Below are 20,415 nucleotides of genomic sequence, written 5' to 3' on the forward strand. Positions count from 1 at the left end.
CTAATAATTTGGGTTTTTAAAATATTGCATTGTCTCTGTGTGGTAGTACCATTACTAAGAGTGTTTCAAAGCTGGGTGGGAGACGTCTGGCTCATCTCTTCCTGTCTGTTTAAGATGAACTTTGCACTTTCACCAAGTACATGGGCGCCATCTCCCCAGAGAGGATATGGCAGCATGTGGAATGCTGCAGTTGAGGCCTGTATGAGCTCTGGAAATTATTGCATGTATTGTAACAATTTGGATTAAGATTATTTTGATGTTTTGTTGTATAGTAAACTGAGGGGTAAAACTGCTTTCTTAAATTGATCAACTAACGAAATCCTTTGTGTTACCTGTCTTTTGTCATGTGTGGCATGTTATGTCTGTGTTTTAACTCTGAAGATTTTCTTTTTGCTCTGTTATATGTATTATTAATTGATGCTGTCATTTGTAAATTTATCTTTAAATATTGTTTAAAGTACTTCCAGATCATCAAAAAAGAAATAAAACAAGAACATATAATGACAGCATTAAATAAGAACTTACTATTTTAATGAATATCTTTATAAATTAATGTAAATTTTTTTCATCAATAATAATTGCCTCTTCTTTTTTTGATAATTTGGATATCTGTATTTGCCTCTCCAGCCTTGAAAACGTGATGGTGTTCTCACAAAGTGCTATTGAGAATAGAGTCCTACCCTGTAATGCCCACCATCAAACTGCGTCATGATAACTACCCATCCGCATGTTACACAGCCAGCTTGAGGATGTGGCTTATTTGGAAACACTGCTACTCGCAGACTCTTATTAACCTGAAATGTTTCTACCACTTTATTTCTTAAATGTAGGTGGAAAAAACCCACATCGAGGTCACAGTCCCCACCTCAAGTGGTGAACAAACACAGGTTTGTGCCAATAGCCACTTGTTCCTTTCCCCTCCTCAACACCCCTCAGATTTTTCTTCTCCCTCACTCCCCCATCTTAAAAAAACTTACAAGATGAAGGTTCAAGCTAACTTCAGTGAGCCAACATTTTATCATTTTTCTTTCTTTTTTTAATTATGGCAAAACAGAAGGTTGCAGAAAAAAATGAAGATCTGATAAGAATGAGGAAGGTTAGCCACCTTTCACTTCCACAAAACTACATTGGCATTTCATCCATGTTGACTTAGAGTGCGTTAAAAAGACAGTGATCCATTCTTTCATTGATTTCTCTTAAACAGAAGTTGCTTTGAAATAGCATACATGTGTTTATATATGCATATGTATATGTGTATGCCAAATAAAGTATAATCCTATTCTACAAATTGAGATTTTATTAAAAGAAATATTCCTTCAGGAAAATATCCTTCCTGAACAAAATGAAATAATGAATGGAGTCAACTCTTTTCATTACATTTGAACTTATAAAAACTATTTCACAATAGCATATTCTTGGAATCACTGACACTATTTTATGTGCATTTACTGTGAAGCCATCACAGCAATACCACCAATATTGTTCAGTACTGTGGGCTGACTGCTCTGCGCCTCATTCTTCCAAACTATGGGAAGGAATGAATCAGTTCTTACTAAATATCTTTATCAGCTGATCATGTATAAAATGCTTTAGATCTTCCTTATAAAAAGGTATTAGAAATTGAGGCACTGCAGTATTACAAAGCATGATGTATGTCTGAATGCTAGATGATGTTTCTGAAGTATTTTTCGTTACGTGGTGGAGTCACATATTTTCAAAGTCATATTTTTGAGATAATTCTCAAGCAGTTCAGTTTCAAAATGATCCTGCAGCAGCCTGTTATGTAAGAAGCCAATGAAGCCAGGAGCACTGTCTATTGAAATAACATCATCACGTCCTTCATCATCCATAAACAAGGCCATCCATTTGCTAATGGTGATTGTGTTCTCTGTATGTCCTTGTGGTTCTGTGACCATTTCATGTTGGCATATGCTGTGCTGCAGACATTTGATTTTAAATATTTTTGGTTTGCCAGTTTGCAGTTTTTTTCCCGCAAGAACAACATTTTAATTTTTTATGCTTTTCTTCCCCCCCCCTTTCATTTTCACAGAAAAAGAGAGAGAGACTAGATGGTGAAAACATTTATATCAGACATAGCAATTTAATGTTGGAGGTTTGTATGAACTTGAAGCTTATTTCAGTTGGTTGCCTGGAATCTTCTGCATTCCTTGCTGCTCCCCTTTTCTTCATTCTATGCTGTGTTTGGTTTTGCATGCCATTGCATGAGATAATTTTAGGTTTAAAATGCTTTTGCATGTTGGTAGACATGAAAATACGCAACCATTTCTCTCCCTGGTTCTTTTTAGTTTCCATCTCTCATACTTATAAAATATATGATTGGGACTGCCCCTGCCCTGCATGGTTCCATTGTTTCAACCACTTTTAGGAAGTTCTGCATCACTACTAAAACTTACTTGAAACTTCCAAGTACATTGGCTTCAATATGTTCAAAGAGGCAAATTTGCACTATTTTTCTTTCATCTTAATGAACTGAGAGAATGTGAAAAAATAGGGAAAATGAGCTTAATTCAAACTGGATTTGAAATATTGGAGGTAATAAAAAACAACAGAAGGATGGTCGGGGAACAAAAAGCATGATCCTAGGAGGAAACAGAATTGCATAGCATTTAATGAGTAGTTACTATTGATACAAGGCAGCCTTATCATGCAAACAGACTATGAAGATGGATTATTATTTTTTTTAAGATTTATTTATTTTTATTGGAAAGGTGGATACACAGAGAGGAGAGATGGGGAGGAAGATCTTCTGTTCGATGATTCACTCCCCAAGCGACCACAACGGCTGGAGCTGAGCCAATCCGAAGCCAGGAGCCAGGAGCTCTTCCGGGTCTCCCACCTGGGTGCAAGGTCCCAAGGCTTTGGGCCGTCCTTGGCTGCTTTCCCAGGCCTCAAGCAGGGAGCTGGATGGGAAGCGGAGCTGCCGGGATTAGAACCGGCGCCTGTATGGGATCCCAGCGCATTCAAGGCGACGACTTTAACCATTACGCTATTGTGTTGGGCCGGGATTATTATTTTTAAATATGAGAAAACTAAAGCTTAGTGAAATTGTCATGTCCCCATGATCACAGAACTAGTAAGTTGGAAAAGCTAGTACACTTCACCTAAGTGGTAGGGTCACATTAGATAGGGAAATATAAACGTAATTAGAGAATTTAAAAACCCTGAGAAAAAAAATTACAAGAACCTGGCGTTATGCATATGTAATTAGAGAAGTTACATAGGAAATAAACAGTGTATTATGCTTACACAGAGGATCTACTCTAAATAAAATGTTCAAGGAAGGTCTCTCTAAAAAGGTAAGTTTTTAGCTGAGACCTGAAAGATCAGCACAGATTAAATGTGGTAAATATTAAACTGAAAAGTTTAAAAGAACTTTTTAAAATTGATCCCTGGTGTAATAAACGACATCAAATCATAGCTTAACCTCATCTTTGCTATTTTGAAGATCTGCTATACATAAGGTAGTTTGATCAAAGTAATCAAAATTATAGAAAAGGAATAAAAATTATGGCCAGTCTTTATTAACCATAACTGCATAGTGAGCACAATGCCAAGTACTTTACTGCATTTTTCTCATGTGACATGAATTTTTCCAGGCCCCTTGGATACTTCAAGTGTAGTAACTGTATCTCTTTGTTTTAACCCATACCCGAAACCAGGCCGGAACAATTCCATCTTCAGAAGTTAAGGAGGACAGCTGATGTCAGTTGACCTCTTTCACTTGGCCATGTAGCATCTCCCAGTTCTAATCATATCCGCAGCCTTTCCTGACTAATCCATCTTCACCTGGAACCTATAGTACCAATCATATATTTTTTGATTCATGAGGTGTGTTACAGCTTCTGAAACTCACAAATGCCTTTGTGTGGTGTGGTGTGTGTGTTTTTTTTTCTCCCAGCATTTCATTGACAGCCATGAGAAGGAATCTCTAATGAAGTGTGTGTTTGAAAACTAAAATTACTAACTGACATATGAAAGCTTTTCTATAATGAGTATTTTGTTTGATTGCTGCTAAAATTCTAAGATGGTAAACATTAGTGTCTAATCAATACAGCCAAGGAAATTGGACTGCCATTCTATAGTTGCTATAAAAAAAGTTTGTTTCCTCTCCCCTCCCCCCCACTAAAGACATTCTTTCAAGTTGTCTGTCACTCTAGGATTCCTGCCCTGCCCTGCCTTAAAACATCCCTTCTCTCCCCTTCTATTCCACCCCCACTAATGCTTTGTTCTGGCATAAATAAGGTCGAGTTCATTTTTAGATCTACCGCCTCCTCCTCCATCTCCCAGAGAGAACCTGTAGCAATAGCAAGTGTCTATGACAAATTCTATTTGGAACAGGTCCCTTTGAGATCTTAATTTTATTCTGTGCCCCCACAGGTTTCCAACAAAGACAGCTAAGAAGGATGGAGAAAATTTCCTCAGAAGCTCCAAGTTTTATTGAAACATGTCTTAGGTTCCAAGCCAGTCAATAACTAGGCAAGATATCTTCGTTCTCTTCCATATTAAGAGAGGAACTCAAAAGAGAGTTACTTGGTTTCACCATAGCTTCTCTTGCTCCATTCACATTTTTAACCCTCTGCAGTGTGTTAAATCTTGGTCCAAGGTGGTTTAATTTCCAGTCAGGAGCTGGGCCACAGGTTGTTGGGTCTCAGCTGTTTGCTCCCGAACTTGAGTCTATGAGTGAGCTAGAAAATATGCCCATTTTGCTTTCAGCTTACACAAGTATGAACTTGTTTCCCCATGGTGAAACCCTTAAACCTAAAGTACTTTTCATCCCAACAAACCAGAGATGCTCTTATGGGAGAGATATAGGATTGCCTGTTTAGCGGTTAGTTTTTTCTTTAGTGTTAAAGCAAATATACAGGGTTCATTCTTGCAAAAATAAAGCATATAACTGCACTTTCTGTAGGAATGCCCACAGAATTAAGTTGTTGTATGTCTTACTTGTTCTTTTCCCTATGCAATTTTCCCTTTTTTTGAAACACTTATTTAGTTGAAGCACATATTACCCTCATTAAAAAACTTAATTTTTATTTAAATCAATTCTAAAGGTTTTAACCACATCTCAGACTAGACTGTTTCTGACAGAGCTAAGAAAAAAAGACTAAAATTCATGTAGCATACTAGGATATATATTTAGCATTATGATTTTTTTGAATGCAGAGCTGCCTTTATACATACTAAACATTTCTTTTGCAGTCATAAAACAATAGGCTCCACATATTTTGATCCCAAGCACAGATCTTTTTGAGTTTAGGTACTATTGGATTAGGAACTTTAGGGTTTTGTCATCAAGTTGTACCTGCCAGACTATTTTTTGGTTAAGTCTCCTTTTTGAATGTTGTTCTTTACCTCTTTTCTTATAAGCCTGAATATTCTGGTCCATGCTTTGTTAACCATAGTTTTGATAATTTCTCCTTGGAATATCCTCCTTAAGAGCCTGTCCCTAGCTCTAAGAACCCAGTATTCGAATCTGTTGGAATAATAGGATTATTTTTACATTGCCAAGCAGACAATACCAAGCATTTGGTGAACTGTTGCTAGCTCATCCCCAATCGATAGAAAGAATATCCCTGTTTTGGTTTATACTGAGGGATGGAGTAAAGCTGCTAAACACTAGAAAGTCTAAGGCTTTTAGCTTGTGTTAATAGTACTAACAGCAGCAACACATTCCATTGAATTACATTTCCCAGAGTAATTCTGCAGGTAGTAACAATCTGCTTTAACTGTGAATTTTAGTAATAGATTCTTATATCTCCCAAAAAAGGGCAATATCCTTGTCAAAAAGCAAAGGCAGCCATCTTGTAATAGAGAAGCAAAGCTATCTCCAGATTGAAATAGAATGGTAATTGTGTAGTTACAACTCACCAAGGAATATCGACTAAGAGTCGAAGTTGAATCTTTCACTGAATAGTTTATCCACTACTATCTCCATCCTGCCTGAGATCAATCTAAATCATTTCCTGTCCAGCTGAGTTACAGGATTACCTTCTCAGGATAAGGAGTTGGAGATCTGGTACTTCACCATTTTAGAAGAGTCATGAAGTGAAGAAGCCAACTCTGTTATGTGTCATGTGTTACGTGACTGCTAAGAGCTGTGAGATTGTGATGCTTCACTGCTTCTGAGCAGAGCACCTTGTTTTAATAAAAATCAAACAAATATACTGTGCTGTATATTTACAATTTGAATGCGGTTTGTGGACTAGTCACATTTATTCCGGATGTGGTGCATTTTCTACCAGTGCCCAGCCTCTCTCATGGGTTGCCCTTCATGTGTTTTCTGTTCTGATTATTTACTGGGTTGCGTCTTTGTCCTTCCAATCATAGGATTTAGATAAGAGTCAAGAAGAGATCAAAAAGCATCATGCCAGCATCAGTGAGCTGAAAAAGAACTTCATGGAATCTGTACCAGAACCACGGCCTAGTGAATGGGATAAGCGCTTATCAACTCATTCACCTTTCCGATCTCTGAACATCAATGGGCAAGTCCCTACAGGAGAAGGAGTGAGTATTTTGTCTGCAAGACCAAATGTGAGACTGAATGGAGTAATTGTTTTTGTGTAGTAATGTTTTGCATCTAAAAGTTTAGAGTTGAAATGTAGCTTTGGTATCGTACCAGTTCACGACAGCTTTAAGACATTCATAATCAAACACATTTTTTTTTTAAGTCATGGAGACTTCCCAGCCTAATGATGGGAGCCACTTAGAGTTCTCAGTCATGACTGGGCTCTGAGGACACTCTGAGCCGCAGCCTTCTGGTCTAGTGTGTGTTTATAAATTGGCCAGAAACCAATAGAACTTTGTTTATGGTCAAACTGTGCCTTCCAGGACCAGAAAGTTTACTAAATTTAGTAAGACCAAAATTGGAAAAGGTTAGTTAGCATTTTCTGAAAAACCTTATTTGAATATTTGCACAACTTAGAAATGTCTGAGGTGGTTACTCACAGTTACATAACAAACCACTAACCCAGAGAATGCAGAACATCAAGTATTAGTACATGCACTCTGATGCTAGAAAAAAATGGTGGTTTATTTTTATCTTTATGAGTAATGCCAAACTTTTAATAAACTGTTTTGTAAGATAGTCACAGAGCAGACCTGAGGTGTCTTTTAGCGATTTGTGTGGGGTTTTTTGTCACTGTTGTCATTACTTTAGCGATCCTATACATATCAGTAAATATGTTCAAGGAAACTGTCTTATGGATATAATCCACAAATCTTTATCTTTGGCCAATACAGTTAAATATTGATGGAAATGGTCACAGTGACTCAATTAATGATTATAATGATTTTTAAATTTTATGTTCATTTCTGCCTATACATGATAGCAGTACTAGTTAAGAAAGGTGAAGCTTTGCCTTTGTAATTTAAAAACAGATTGTATTTCCATTTTCAGAATTCTTGGTAGACTATTTAAATTTTTGTTTAGTTTCTGCAACTGAAGAAAGTGATAAAACTGGTTGACAAAGGGTATTTATCTTTTGAGTTCTTGCATTATTAAAATTGCTTAGCACTTCTCCGGGCAGAGTTAATTTAGTTTTCACAAATAATGCTGGACAACAGGCAGCTGTATAGTTCCCAGGGTGATCAAATGCTATTCTTCCTGTCCTCTCAGCCACCACTCCCTGAATAAAGGGACATTAGTTTTGTATTCTGAATCTAGATCATGTACCCAGTTACTCCGTCTTCTGGATGAGCTCACTTTCCGTGTCAGTAATATATATCATTCGGATTTGTATCTGGTAGTAAGAGTCCTCCTGTAGGGGCTTTGAGTCTTTAAAAGGTTATGGCTAATCCAGACCTAACTGAACAGTTCTGAATAAGTCCTTTAACTTGTCAGGTCTGTATATGGAGTGGCTGATCTTTAATTTCCTTATGAACTCCAAAATTCTTTAAGTCTATGACTTTGGAATATGCCTTGTTGCTGTCTCCCCTGATTATTCCTACCTATAAGCCATGATTGCATTTTCTAGAAGTTTTATTTTTGTCTCTGTAAGTAACAAAAGATGCAAAACTACCTTGAAAAAGTAACTTAGTACTCTCTTAGATAAAGCTGTTTAAATTTGAACCAGTTCCCATTTCCAGAAAACATGTTAGGCCTTTTAATAGAAATCATCTCAGGACTGGTTTTGGGAATGGTGATATCATTCCATGGATTTTAAAGAAATTACTTTTGTAAACTAAATTATCCCCTTGAGGAGTACTGGAACAATTTTAGCTCTGTGTTTACATTTATTATCCCTATAAATGAATAATGGAATACCTAAGAATAGTACTGCAATGATCTTTCATGTAGGGAAAATTGCACATTGTGGCATTTCTTATCTTTTTTTTAAAAATAAGAATTTGAATAATATTTTTGTTTTCTGGGGATTCCCCTTCCACCTTTGACAACATTGTTGCATGCAAGGCAACTGAATTTTGTGTAATTTGTGTATGACCAGGTGAAGAAAACCTCTGTCCTTCCCTCGGAAAGAAAGGTTGGTGGGCCAGAGGTAAAGCTGCCATTATGACTTGTGCTTCTCAGTCAGACCTTGCTCTTGTCATGGCACTAAGCAGATAATCCCTCAGAATTGAAAGCAACTGCTACACAGTTTTAATTTTTTTCTTTTCTTTTTGGCTATCCTAGTCAATTCACACCCAACACCTTTTGGCCTAACATGTAACACTTCACGGCTGCAGCCTTTGCAGCTTTCAATTGGCTTATTTTGGCGCATGGCTGGTTGAAAAGCTGCATGAAGATGTAAATATGTATTCAGAGAGAAAACAAATTTAATTATACCCTATTCTTTTTATGTTGTCTTTCTTTCCCTCTATTTTGTTTTGAATATCATTATAATTTTGCATCCTTTCTTTTTCTTTTTTCCTTTTGCTTACCAGTCCCCTAGCTACTTTCTCCCTGATACGTATCACTTAGGGGTGTGCAAAGAACCAGTTTTGAACTTCCAAACGGATCAGAGAAGACTAGCTCAACTGAGAGAACTCAAAGCCAGGTTTTTCCTTTCATAGATGACAATTGTCTTGACTGTGAATAGCAGAATACAGAAATTGCAGAGAACAAAAAGCTTCTCAATTGAACAATTCCAAGAAAAAATTTTCCTTAAAAGTGTCAAAATTATTTCCTTGATGTAATGTATAAACATTCACCATGGTTGTTACTATTTTTAGTCATAACTCTGACAGAGATGGAACGAGAATTTACCATTGTAGTGGGTACAGGGATTCTTTCTTTCTTTTTTTCTTTCTTTCTTTCTTCCTTTCTTTCTTTCTTTGTTTTTTTTTTTTTTTTTTTTTTGTTAGGGGAGATTGGGCATTGAAGGTGTAGAATGACTTTATACCTTTTGTTTTCTTTTGCACTTTTGCAGTCCTTGAAATATATGACTAAGATTTTTAATCCCTTGATCAAAATCTGAACTGTTGCAATTTTAAGCGTATATGAAGAGATGTGAGGATTCCTTCTTTATGTTCTGCCATTCTTTTTATAATAAAAGCAACTTTTCTAATGGCAAGAAGAATGCTTCATCATTGGTCTTGCCCAACTGATTTGTCATTGGCAACACCAAAACAATGAGAAATGACCCCGAATTGAGGTGTGAATCTCCTCAGAGGAAGACTTATACTGTAACTAGGGAGAGGCAGTGGTTCTTTAAATTTTGAGGAGTTCCAATAATGTTCACACATTCAAAGAATGATCTGTTAAGAACCATACTGTGTTACGGAAACTTTGCCAGAATAATTGGCTGAAGTCAAGTCACACTTTTGCTTTAGCAAAGAGTGTCCGAAAGATCTCTCCAAATCCTTTGCACATCCCCAAGTATCATTTTTGAGCATTTTTCCATCTGTCATTTTGTTCATCTTTCTCTGTCTTTCTTGATCTTCTACCGTGAAAGCAGACACAGGAACGTGCTCTGTTAGTACAGGGTGAAGAGCAAATTAAAAGGCAAGAGAGATCTACAGAAAGAGCCTTGCCCCAGCAAGAAAATGAAGAAACGCTTCCCAAGGTTTCTATTCCAATCCCTGAGGATCACAAGTCCCTCAGAAAGTGCCACCTCTACTCTAGTGCTTTTCCATCTCCTCGTATTCCTTTCATGATGTCTTTTCTCGTGGTTCTTGCATTAGCTGTTTGGTGGTTGGTCTTTCTGTGATCGGAAAACAGGGTGCACATCTAAGATGTCAAGACTAAAACCGTGGAACTCTTGTCCTTGACTTCAGCTGTGTCATCTCCTGTACGACACTCTCTGGTAGTTCACTATTGCAGGGGAGCTCTTGTGATCATTTTTCTGTCAATAAAATGTTACGCTTTATAGAGTGTATCTTGTGGCACACGAAAGAGTAGTAGTAGTACACGGCCCAAGCCAGTGTGGCTGCACTGAAGTTTAGCCAATTTAGAACAATTAGACTCAAGCATTTGACAGGTTCATACTTTCACCCAAAAGCTTTAACTTCTCTCCTGCATGTTTTTCTCGTTGACTGTTGTAATGTCCACCTCTCCTGTGTCAGACTAACCAGGATACTCTGGGAACACTGACAGTGTCCTTTCCCTCTCTGCAGTCATGTGTGTGGCATGGGCTCCAGCCATAATTTAAGAAAAAAAAAATCAACTTACCAACTTTTCAAAAGCCTTAAAATGATAATGTTTTAATCTACAAATCCATAACCATTCCTTTTCTTTGAATATCAAACCAGTAAATACAAAGGCCTTTTCTAGAAAAGGGCTTTGGACTTCTGTGGCCTTTTTCTGAGTATTTCTAAGCTGTTACGGGGACAGATAATTTTATCCTGCCTGGTTATAAAGAGATCTGCAAAGGTTAAATGCCATCTTCGTGTAAGTAGAGATTGTTATGGTGAAAGGAAAATGGTGCTGGTGTCCCTTAGCCTCCAGCCAGGGCTAGCATTTCTAGAATAGCTTTAACAGTCCTGGAAAACAGATTTAACCAAGATCTGTACATAAACAGACTCTTCACTGAATTAAAATGCAATGTCACTTCTTTATGGTGTCATTATATTGCCAGAAGCAATAGTTAACTGTTATGAAAAGCTTCACATATATGTTGATGTACTTTGTTTTCCTGATGCACTTCAGACCTGTTTATTCTTGCACTTGTGTTGAAATCTATTGTTTCTAATCAATAGCTTTGTGAACTAAAGTTCTGTTGTGACAAATAAGTGTCCTCTGTTTGCATGTGGATTTATAAGGCTTCCCTTAAAGTGAATATGCGCACTCTCCCTCTTGCGAAGAGAACTCAAATGCCTAACTTGTTACTTTCTTACCTCAGGATTAATTATATCTTGCATGTCTCTCTTTTTTTTAATGGCATTTCACTGTAAAAAAAAATGGATGTTTGGGTTAATATCTCTAATATTTGTTTTGAAATCTGAGTTTATAGGATTATCAAACTGAAATTACGTTGTACTTTTCTTTACTTTCCAATGCTCTTCAGTTGCTCGAAATTCTAAAGCAAGACTTTTTGATTTTGTAATGATGTTTTCTTAAGGTTAAGAAAAAAAGTAAAGGCAAGAATCTTTTGTCCTTCAACCTCTAGCAATATTGTTCTGGTACTTCCTGAAAATGGTTATTGCATCATCATAGACTTTCATAAAAAATATATATGAAAAGAAGCAAAGACTGGTTTAAATTTAAAAATTCGGTATGCATGCATATATTTATATCACAGACTATGTCTGTGTATAGCAACTGTTGTGTAAATAAGCACATTTGTTGATTCATTGATAATAAGAGAGACCTCAAATCAACCTGAAACATTGCAAATCTGTAAGTGCTCCCCTTTGTGAAATAGACACACAAGAGCTTCCAATAATGGAGTAACAAACGATGCTATGGCATTGGTTAGATTATTTTAAATCTTTTTAAGCAATTAAAGATGAGATCATCTTAGGATTTAATTTACTCTTTCATAACTGTCTCATATTACATTTTCTGAATTTCTAATTTGTATCCTTGTAGATTTTTTGTTATGATTGTAAACTTTAAATTCATTTCACCTTATATTGAAGCTATTCCAAATCCATTAAATTATGAGCATAATCCAGTAGTACCTTTCAGTTTCCCCAGTTTTCTTCAAAGTCCTAATATATGACCAAATGAGAGAACTTTTGTATTGTTTGGCTTTTTTTTAAGATTTTTTTTTTTGAAAGTCAAATATACAGAGGAAGATCTTCTGTCCAATGATTCACTCCCCAAGTAGCTTCAATGGCCAGAGCTGACCAATCTGAAGCCAGGAGCCAGGAACTCTCACAAAGGTGCAGGGTCCCAAGGCTTTGGGCTGTCCTCCACTGCTTTCCCAGGGCACAAGCAGGGAGCTGGATGGGAAGTGGGGCCCCTGGGACATGAACCGATGTTCATGCCCATCCGACATGCCCATCCCGGTGCATGCAAAGTGAAGATTTTAGCTGCCTAGGCTACCTCACTGGGCCCAAGAGGACCTTTTGTATGAAAATGTTGAGAGGAAAATGATCAAGCTCTTCTACTGGAAAAGCTGACCAGTACAGCCTCAAAAGATGTATAAATTGTAATGATCAGAGATGAAAACTGCTGGACATTCCAGCTTTGTGTTACCTGAAGTTAATGCTGCCTGTATTTGCAACAGAGGACTGTCACATTCTTGGTTTTCTTACCTCTCATTCAGTTCACAGTCCCGGAGGAAGAATCAAATAACTGTGTACTGTCTTTTAAATGCTGTTTGTTTATTTAGTTATTTAAATTTGAGAGAGACATAAACAGAGATCTTCTGTCCACTGGGACACTTCCAAAATTGCTACAATATCTGGGTCTAGGCCAGTCCAAAGCCAGGAGCCTGAAACTCAGTGCAGGTCTGCTGCATGGATGGTAGAGCCCCAGGTATGTGAGCCTCCAGGGCTGTGCATTAGCAGGACGCTTGAAATAAGGTGGCGAGATGATGCTCAAACCCAGGTCCTCCAAAATGGGAAATGAACATCCCATGCTGTGTTTCAACCACTGTGCCAAATGCGCATTTTCTATATATTGTTTTTATTCTGCTTCAGCTTGTATATGTCCAGTTGATTAAAAATAATGTGAGGGGCCTGGCAGCATGGCCTACTGGCTAAAGTCCTCACCTTCAACGTGCTGGGATCCCATATGGGCGCTGGTTCGAACCCTGGCAGCTCCACTTCCCATCCAGCTCCCTGCTTGTGGCCTGGGAAAGCAGTCGAGGACGGCCCAAAGTTTTGGGACCCTGCACCCATGTGGGATGCCCGGAAAGAAGTTCCTGGCTCCTGGCTTTGGATCAGTGTAGCATCGGCCATTGTGGTCACTTGGGGAGTGAATCATTGGACAGAAGATCTTCCTCTCTGTCTCTCCTCCTCTCTGTATATCTGACTTTCCAATAAATCAATAAATATTAAAAAAAATAATAATAATGTGAGTTGAAGGAATCAATGCAGACCATTATAAAATTCTGGGTTTTGGCCTTGGCTTTGTTAACATTTTCTAGAATAACTATAAAATGTTCACTTAACCACCGGTGTCCACATTTTTTTTAGTAATAAGGAAATAAACCTACCTCATGAGAATGAGTCCGTACCATGTTGCCAAATCCAGAGGCTCTAGTAGTTGTCGTTGCGTTTTTGTTTTTTGGAGGCTAGGAAGATGGAAATCAAACAATAGACTCACATGAACTGCTTGGAATTTTTTTGTTTCATAGTAAGCAAGTAGTTATGTTTATTTTCATCTACTCATTTTGATATTTAACCAAACATTTAAAACTAAGTTTATATTTCCAGGGCCCAGTGTAATGGCTCAATTGGTTAATCTTCCTCTTACAAGCAAAGAGACTAAAAGAAGCTCATGGCTTCAGATCTGCTCGGCTCCAGCTGTTGCAGCCATTTGAGGAGTGAACCAGCGGATGGAAGGTCTTTCTCTCTGCCTCCCCTTCTCTCTGTAAACATGCCCTTCCAATAAAAATAAATAAATCCATATACACACAAAGCAATCCTACCCTTAATACATTCATTTTATCCACTCATGTGCTTAGAATGTCTATACTTGAAATTAAATCTAACGTATCTTTTAGCCATTTTCCTTTTTTAAAGTTATTTATTTTTTCATTTGAAAAGCAGATTTACAGAGGAAAGGAGATTCAGAGAGAAATATTTTCCATCCACTGGTTCACTCCCCAAAATGGCTACAACAGCTGAAACTGGGCTGATCCTAAGCCCAGAGCCAGGAGCTTCCTCTGGGTCTCCCACATGGGTGCAGAAACCCAAGGACTTGTGCCATCCTCTACTGCTTTTCCATGCCACAAGCAGGACGCTCTATGGAAAGTGGAGTAACCAGGACATGAACTAGCCCCCATATGAGTTGCTGGTGTTACAAGACACAGTATTAGCCTGTTGAACCACCATGCTGGCTTCTAACCATTTTCTTATATGTCAATTCTTGAAATATAAAGGAGATACCATTTGCATGGGTCAGTTTTGTTGCTTAACATCTTCAAATGTTGACAGTTGACCTAGATTTGAAAGGGGTTATCTGTGGAGTAGATCTTCATTTGTCATCCTTGAAACTAAGATACTTCTTTCTATTAAAAACTACTATAAATTTTACCATAAAATATCTTTGGATATAAGCCGATTTGCTTTCTTCTACTCTCCTAAGTTACTTTTGCAGTACATCTTTAAGGACACAGTAAACATTAGGAATTCTCTTTGTTTTTAGAAGATATTACCAATCAAAGCTGATAGCTTATGCTTTACCCCATGGACATATGTATTCAAAATAAAGCAGAAAAGTCTGAAATATCAAGGAATACCTTGTTGTTGCATTTGTGTGTGTATGCCAAGAGTTTTGAGTATAGTAAAAATATATAGAAAATTTCTAGAGTTGCCCTCCCCTAATTTCCTCATAGAAATTTTAGCATCACAGATATTTTTGCAGCATTCTCTACAGCTTTGGGAAAGACTGTTATATTGAGTCTTTCATTCATAGAAATGTCACTTTTTTCTCATTACCCTAACACTATCCCAGTTGTTTATAATTTTGGCAGTAGAAACGAAAACATCCCATCATTCTCTCTCTTGCATATCTGCCTCTTCTGCACAATGGACAGTATTAGTAAGGGTGTTTTCATTGCTGCTGTTACCTTTAATGCTTTAGGATCCCTTTATACTACAGCAGCATGTGATGCAAAAGAAATCTCTTGGTTCAGGGTTATAAAATGGCACCTGAAATGGTTACAAAGTTAGGAAACTATATACAATTATGCTAGAAAAGAACAAGTGATGGCTATGATAAATAATTAAACATTAATGGGAGATTTAGTTAGAACTTGAAAGGCAAAAAAAATAAATCAGTTTATTATTTCCACAGAAAGAGAAATACAGGCTAGAGCTGGCACTGTGGTAGAGTGAGTTTAGCCTCCTCCTGCAATGCCAGCATCCCATGTGTACAACAGTTCAGGTGTTAGCTATCTCACTTCCAGTGAGCTCGCTGCTGATGTTCCTAGAAAAGCAACAGAGAATGGTCTAACTCCTTGGGCCTCTGCTACCCACACAGGAGATCTGGATGGATTTTTAGCCCGCTGGCTTCATCCTCTATCAGTCTAATACAGCTCTTTGAGGAGTCCAGTACATAGAATGCCTCCCTCACTCTCCCCCTTAATAATTCTGCCTTTTAAACAAATCACTTTATCTGGGCCCAGCACAATGACTAAATTGGCTAATTCTCCACTTGCAAACATGGGGATTCCGTATGGGCACCACTTTGTGTCCTAGCTGCTCCACTTCCCATCCAGCTGGCCTGGGAAAGCAATAAAGGTTGACGCAAAGCCTTGGACCCTGCACCCTAGTGGGAGACCAGGAAGAAGCTCTTGGACTCAGATCAATTAAGCTCTGCCTGTTCCAGCCATTTGGGAGTGAACCATTAGATGGAAGATCTTTCTCTCTGTCTCTGCTTCTCTCTATAAATCTGCCTTTCCAATAAAAATGAATAAATCTTTTCAAATAATTATATATTTTTTAAAACTACAGGCTTAAAGCTAACTTTACTAATAGCTTAATAAATGATGGATTTTTTTTAAAGTTACATGCATTTTTAAAATGATTTATTTATTTTTATTGCAAAGTCATATATACAGAGAGGAGAGATAGAAAGAAAATCTTCCATCCATTGATTCATTCTCCAAGTGGCTGCAACAGCCAGAGGTGCACCGATTCGAAGCCAGAAGCCTGTATCCTCTTCCAGGTCTCCCATGCGGGTGCAGGGTCCCAGGCTTTAGGCTGTCCTCGACAGCCTTCCCAGGCCACAAGCAGGGAGCTCGATGGTAACAGGGCTGCAGGGATTAGAACCTGCATCTATATGGGATCCTGGCACGTTCAAGGCAAGGACTTTAGCCACTAGGCTACTCAGCAGACCTAGATTTATTTGCATTTTTTTGAAAGATTTATTTATTTTGATTTTTTCTTTTGAAAAGCAGGTTTTTGTGGCAAGCAGAGATCTTCCATCCACTGATTTACTTCCCAAATGGCTGCAATGGCCAAAGCCAGGAGCCAGAAGTTTCTTTTGGGTCTCCCACTTGGGTAGCAGGGGTCTAAGGACTTGAGCTATCCTCTGCTGCTTTCTGAGGCCATAAGCAGAAAACTGGACCAGAAGTGGAGCAACAGTGATGCAAGCCAGCACCTATATGGGATGTTGGCACTGCAGGGGAGAATTAACATGATGTGCCACCATGCTGGCCCCTGCTTACTTATTTGAAAGAGTTACAGAGAGTGAATAAGAAAGGGAGAACGAAACAAAGAGGTGAACCATCCACTAGTTCACTTTCCAAGTGGGTGCAGTGAACATAGCTGAGCCAGTCTGAAGCCAGGAGCTTCCTCTGGATCTCTCACATGGATTTAGGGGCCTAAAAACTTGAGCCCTCCTCTACTGCTTTCTCAGGCCATTACCAAGGAGTTGGTTTGAAAGCAAAGCAGCTGGGCCTCAAACTAGCACCCATATGGGATTCTGCGGCTGACCCTGTTGTGTCATGGTGTTGGCCCTATGACAGATTATTATTTTTTTAATCTTTAAAAAAAAAAGGTTAATTATTTGAAGGGCGGTGTAACACAGAGAGGGGAGGAGGGACTGACAAGAGACATTTTCCATTCACTGGCTCACTCCAAAAGTGACTGCAATGGCTAGGCCTGAGCCAGGCCAAAGCCAGGAGCCAGGAACTCCATCATGGTCTCTCACATGGATGGCAGGGGTTCAAGTCCTCCTCCCATCCCCTACTGCCTTCTTAAGTGCATCATTAGGCAATTGAATTGGAAGCAGAGCATCTGGGCCACTGATTTAAAAATTAAAGAGGTGTGAAGGGGGTGGAGAATAGATATAGAAGGCCAACTCTCCCTTCTGGTCCTCAAATCAGTAAAGACAGTTTAATCTTTTACTTTCGTCACCTCTTTCACCTTAAAAAGTCTTTATATGTAGAATCCTGTCTCGGCAAAATACAGGGAAACAACAAAGAGGAAAATATAGCGACTGCTATACATTTATTCATTGCATTGCTTAGTTTCTCTGCAGTCCATTGCAGGGATGCCAGAGGCGGTAGTAGTAGAGTTTCACCATTGGGTAACTCCTAATTGAATCAGGCTTTCCCCTCCAATATTTGACCCTACTGTACAGTCACACTTGGAGACTTAAGGAACCATGAGAATGTGTCTTGCTACCTGTACTTAGTTCTCCCAAGGCAACACATTTTATTTTGGATAGTTTTGAGTTTGTATATAAAATGTGATCTTATATTAAATCTATTAGAGTACTTTCACTGTGGTTTTCAACTTGCTGATCTTAAGTGGAGGTGTTCTACTGAATTTTCTCCCTTCGCACGAGAGTTCTTTGCATCAAGAGAACGCTCATGATAGAATTGGTCACATTTCTCTCACTCATAACTTAACCATGATACCCAGATCTATTCCGGCCTTCCTCCTAGCATATTATTCCTCTGCTTTTCTTCTTTCTTTTCTCTAGATTTCTTTGTTTCATCAGCTTTTTTCTCCCTGGGTATGTGGGTTACAGGTTGCCCCCTCACAGTTTATTGAGCTTTATGTCACATACATTAACTTTTTCTCTGAAAGATTTTGAAATTTCTTATGTTCTCAACTTCTTTGTAAGTAGCAGGCACCAGGAATTTTTTTTAAAAAAAGGAAAGTAGGGATGGGGTAGTTTTGTCATTTTTGGAACTTCTTGTACTCAGAGTCTGTTGCCACGACAGCATCACTGTTATTTTTTGAAAATACTACCAGAGCCTGCATTCCAATTTGCTTTCCTTCTCTGACAGTCTCAGCTAAACTTGGCATATTTGAGTGGCCCCAAGTGATTTGAATTATACCAGTGTAACATGATAGAGTCATAGAAACGTGTTTTCTGTTTGACTCTAGATATGATTAGATCCTCGCTAGAAAAAGTAATGTGAAATACAAGTTTAATTCAGAAAGTTTATGGAAAAATAGAATTAAATAGTGTTTATTTTAGAGCAAAAAAAAATTTTTTTTAAATCCATGGAGCTGGCATTGTGGTGCAGCACATTAAGGCTCTGCCTGCCCAGTCAGCATCTCGTGTGAGTGCCACTTCTAGTCCTGGCTGCCCCACTTTTGATCCAGTTTCCTGCCGGTGTTCTGGGAAAGTAGCAGAAGACCACCAAGGTGCTTGGGTTTGGACACCCATATGAGAAGCTCAAGGCTCCTGGCTTCAATTTTGCCTAACCCCAGCCGTTGTAGCCATTTGGGGAGGGATCCAGGGAATGGGAAGCTTTTCTCTGTCCCTCCTCTCTCTGTATATAAGAAACAAACAAACAGCAGCTCAGTTCTAGGTCTCCCAGGAATGTCAGGAACTCAGTTACTTGAGGCATCGCTGCTGCTTGCTGGGGTCCACTAGGAAAGAAGCCAGAGTCAGGAGCCAGAGCTGGGGATTAAACCCAGGGACTCACATGTGGGATGTGGATCTATAACCTCCAGACTAGCTGTATGCCCTTAACTTACCTTTTCATTCAACTTCCCACAAACTTTTGAAGTACCTTTATATTTGAAATGTTGTTAACCTAATCCTTTTAGTTGGGCCTTTCTCCTCAAAACAGTGAGATTCTGTTTTTAAAAAATTGTTTATTTGGAAGATTTACAGAGTTGGGAGAGGAGAGAGAGCTCTTCTATCCTTACTCCCCAGGTGGCCACAACAGCCAGGGTTAGGTCCGGCCAAATCCAGGAGCTAGGACCTTCATCTGCGTCTACCACATGATTGGCAGGAGCTAAACACTTGGGCCATCTTCCACTGCTTTTCCCAGGCCATTAGCAGAGAGCTGGGTTGGAAATAGACCTTCCGAATCACAAACTGATGCCATTAAGGGATGCTGACACTGGCTTTACAGGCTATGCCACAACTGAGATTCTTAAAAGTGACAGCCCTTGATTTGTTTCTGAAGTGTCACCTTTTTATCCCAGTTACCATGTTGCCTTGAATATAACAAATAATATTGTTAAGCTAAATTAAATAATTAATTACAGGTGACAGTGGGTAAGCTCTAACTTTTCACATGAAGTCTCTAGTACTGCAATTTAAATTAGTACCAAATTAGTCACAGTGTGTCTAATCAATGCATACTAGTAATAAAGAAAATCTGTATGCAGCCCATAACCCACTGTCTTTCTTGTTAGCCCTGTAGTGTGGTCCCTGGTTGTTCAAGAATTCTATGTGTTCCTCTAATAGTAGGTGTCAGTCTCTCTTGTTAGTGTCTTATAATTTGATTCCATTGAAAACTTCTAACCATTTACCACAGGTAATAGCCAAATATTTTCACTCTGTAACATGTTTTCTAGACTGCATGTGTGTATATACGAACTCATCTTGGAGCATGGAATCGTAAAGAGATTTGTGTTGAAAACACTTTGCGGATTGCAGTTTGATGCATTTTTCTTCTGTTTTACGTGATATATTCCTAACAATGCCAAATGTTTCAAATAATTATAGATTTTGTATATAAGGTAAATCAAAGATTAGCAAGCATTTTTTTAAGGAGTCAGACAATGAAGATTTTAAGCTTTGCAGGCATTGAATACTTTCACAAGTATTCATTTTTGCCATTGTAGAGTGAAAACAGTATAGCTGATACCTGGAATGAAGGAGCATGACTGTTTCAATCAAACTTTACTGATGAGATGGAAATTTGAATTTCATATACACTATTGTGTATTTTCCTGAAGCATCTAGACATGCAAAATGATTTCTGTCCATAGCCAGACAAAGCAAGGAGAGGGTGGGAGTTTGGCTGCTGGCTAGTGTGCTGGCCTCTAATACCACAAGACTGATTGATTTTTTTGTCCATAGTTTTGAAGAAATCATTGCTATCTTAGCATCTTCCTTAGTGTCAAAGTATATGTTGTCTTGAT

At 38.4% G+C, this 20,415-nt stretch overlaps 1 protein-coding gene across 5 annotated transcripts in view; it reads left to right on the forward strand.

Annotated features, from left to right (window-relative positions):
• Positions 1-20,415, forward strand: part of EPB41 (erythrocyte membrane protein band 4.1) — a 177,976-nt gene that overhangs the window by 126,254 nt on the left and 31,307 nt on the right. For 2 of the 5 annotated variants that reach the window (XM_040974057.1, XM_040974059.1), the window contains exons 13-15: positions 831-887; positions 2,051-2,113; positions 6,349-6,525. In XM_040974057.1, the coding sequence (XP_040829991.1) occupies positions 831-887; positions 2,051-2,113; positions 6,349-6,525 (297 nt within the window). Of the gene's footprint in view, positions 1-830; positions 888-2,050; positions 2,114-6,348; positions 6,526-8,901; positions 9,679-20,415 lie in introns of those variants that run through there. The other 3 variants (XM_040974062.1, XM_040974060.1, XM_040974061.1) reach the window with 3 other exon arrangements.

The sequence above is a fragment of the Ochotona curzoniae genome, unplaced genomic scaffold, assembly GCF_017591425.1.
Source record: "Ochotona curzoniae isolate NIBS_2020 unplaced genomic scaffold, NIBS_Ocur_1.0 contig_2404, whole genome shotgun sequence".
In the NCBI taxonomy this organism is placed as follows: domain Eukaryota; kingdom Metazoa; phylum Chordata; class Mammalia; order Lagomorpha; family Ochotonidae; genus Ochotona; species Ochotona curzoniae.